General features: G+C 33.4%; 1 protein-coding gene across 1 annotated transcript in view; it reads left to right on the forward strand.

Moving 5' to 3' along the window:
• Positions 370–2040, forward strand: part of LOC107642835 (cytochrome P450 71D8) — a 5504-nt gene continuing 3833 nt past the window's right edge. The window contains exon 1 of the mRNA XM_016346321.2: positions 370–1374. Coding sequence (XP_016201807.1) covers positions 475–1374 — 900 coding nt within the window. The 5' untranslated portion in view covers positions 370–474. The remainder of the gene's footprint in view (positions 1375–2040) is intronic.

A 2040-nucleotide genomic window follows, 5' to 3' on the forward strand; every position in this document is an offset into this window, starting at 1 on the left:
TAATAATTATTTGAGAAAAATCCTAAACGACCTTTAACAATTATTTCAAAAGACAACGAGATCTTTAACAAAAAAAATATCTAATTCAATCACTGAGTTTTACTTTTATAAGACTGATTAACTCTTATGTTAATTTTTTTTTTGATATAAAGACTAATCAATTTTATAAAAAAAATAAAGTTCAAAGACTTTTATTAAAGATCTCGTTGTGTCTTCGATATATGCCGAATTGGGTATTCACTCTAATTGTTTTTGTAATAAAAATTGTTGACTAAAGAGTAGTCCCAATAATTTAAGAATTTTTCCTATGCTACATACGAGGAGTTGATCAACTCAACATATGTATAATTAACATGTCTCCGAGTTTCAAGATTCTATAAATAAGATCAAATATCCATACAATCATTATAACAAACAACCTCAGATCCAAGAAAATTCTTGAGATTAAACTAACAATAATTTGTTCTTGGTAACATGGAAGCTGAATCCTCCTCCTTGCTTGTTCCTACGTTTTTTCTGTTGATACTGTTCTCTTTTCTTGTGAAATATTACAAGTCAAAAACCAAGCCCACTCATAAACTACCACCTGGTCCATGGAAATTACCCCTCATTGGTAACTTCCATCAAGTTGCACAAGCAGGACCACTGCCACACCGTTCTCTCAGAGAACTAGCAAAAAAGTATGGACCCTTCATGCACCTCAAACTGGGTGAAAACTCCACAGTAGTTATATCTTCCGCTAAGCTAGCCAAGGAGGTACTCAAAACCTACGATGGATCTTTTCAAAGGAGGCCTCTTCTTGCTGCTGTTCCAACTCTAGTATATGGCCCTGCAGATATTGTATTCTCTCCGTCCAGCGATTACTGGAGAGACATGCGCAAGATATGTACTCTGGAACTTTTGAGTAAGAAAAAGGTTCAGTCTCTGGCTTTTATAAGAGAAGCCGAGATGGAAAGAACCATCCAGAAGATCCGTGAATCTGCGGGTTCACGGATCAATCTGTCTGACATGATTTTCCACTTGATAAGTGTAACTGTCTACAGGGCTGCCTTTGGTAACTCCAACATGGACCATAGTGAGTTTATCCTTCTCATCAAAGAAGCAATGCAAATCTTGGGAGGGTTTCATTGGGGGGATTTGTTTCCTTCAATCAAACCTCTGTTTTATTTGAGTGGATTGAAGTCAAAGGTGGAGAATCTGCACGAGAGACTTGATAAGTTCATGGAGGACATCATAAAGGAGCATCAAAAGAAGCAAACAGAAGGTAGGACCGACGTTGAAGAGGAAGACCTTGTTGATGTTCTGTTGAGAGTTCAGCAAAGTGGGAGTCTCCAGACCAACCTAACAATCACAAACGTCAAAGCGGTCATTGGGGTTAGTACATTTTAATGCACTCATCTCTTAACCTTTTTTTCTGTGATCTGCTCTTTTTATTTTCATTGTTTTGTCTATCAAAATTCCTCTTTCTCAGGTTTTTATTGTTGCCACCCACATAACCAAAGTAATTTAAGGAAAACTCATACTTTTCCAATATACACACACAATTAATATATGGGAAGTGCTAGATAAACAATGATCATTTTGAACAATATGAACAACTACCAATCAAATAAAAATACATTACATTTTAATTTAATGTTATTAATTAAATTTAAAATTAATTTATTTTTTTAATAATTCACATTGTTTAAAAATATTGTTAATTACTTATACTTTTCCTTCGTACATACTATCACTGATGATGAATATGATGATCTCTAGTAAGAATTTATCCATAAAAAAAGACTATTCAAAATTTGTTTATTAAAAGTTGGAAAAGTTTAGGGGCCAGCAACTTTGTTAAATCTGGCTAGCATATAATTAGTAAAGAAAAGTTAATTATTGGATAAAATTTTACACTAATCTTACACTATTAAAACCATCATTAATAACTATTTGATGACTACAAATCACAAAAATTATTACCCCTAGCATTCCTCTTAAAAGTTTTCTTTGAGTGATTATTTGTTTGGCGGCGCATGTATACACATATATATTCAT

This window comes from Arachis ipaensis, chromosome B05 (genome assembly GCF_000816755.2).
Source record: "Arachis ipaensis cultivar K30076 chromosome B05, Araip1.1, whole genome shotgun sequence".
Classification (NCBI taxonomy): domain Eukaryota; kingdom Viridiplantae; phylum Streptophyta; class Magnoliopsida; order Fabales; family Fabaceae; genus Arachis; species Arachis ipaensis.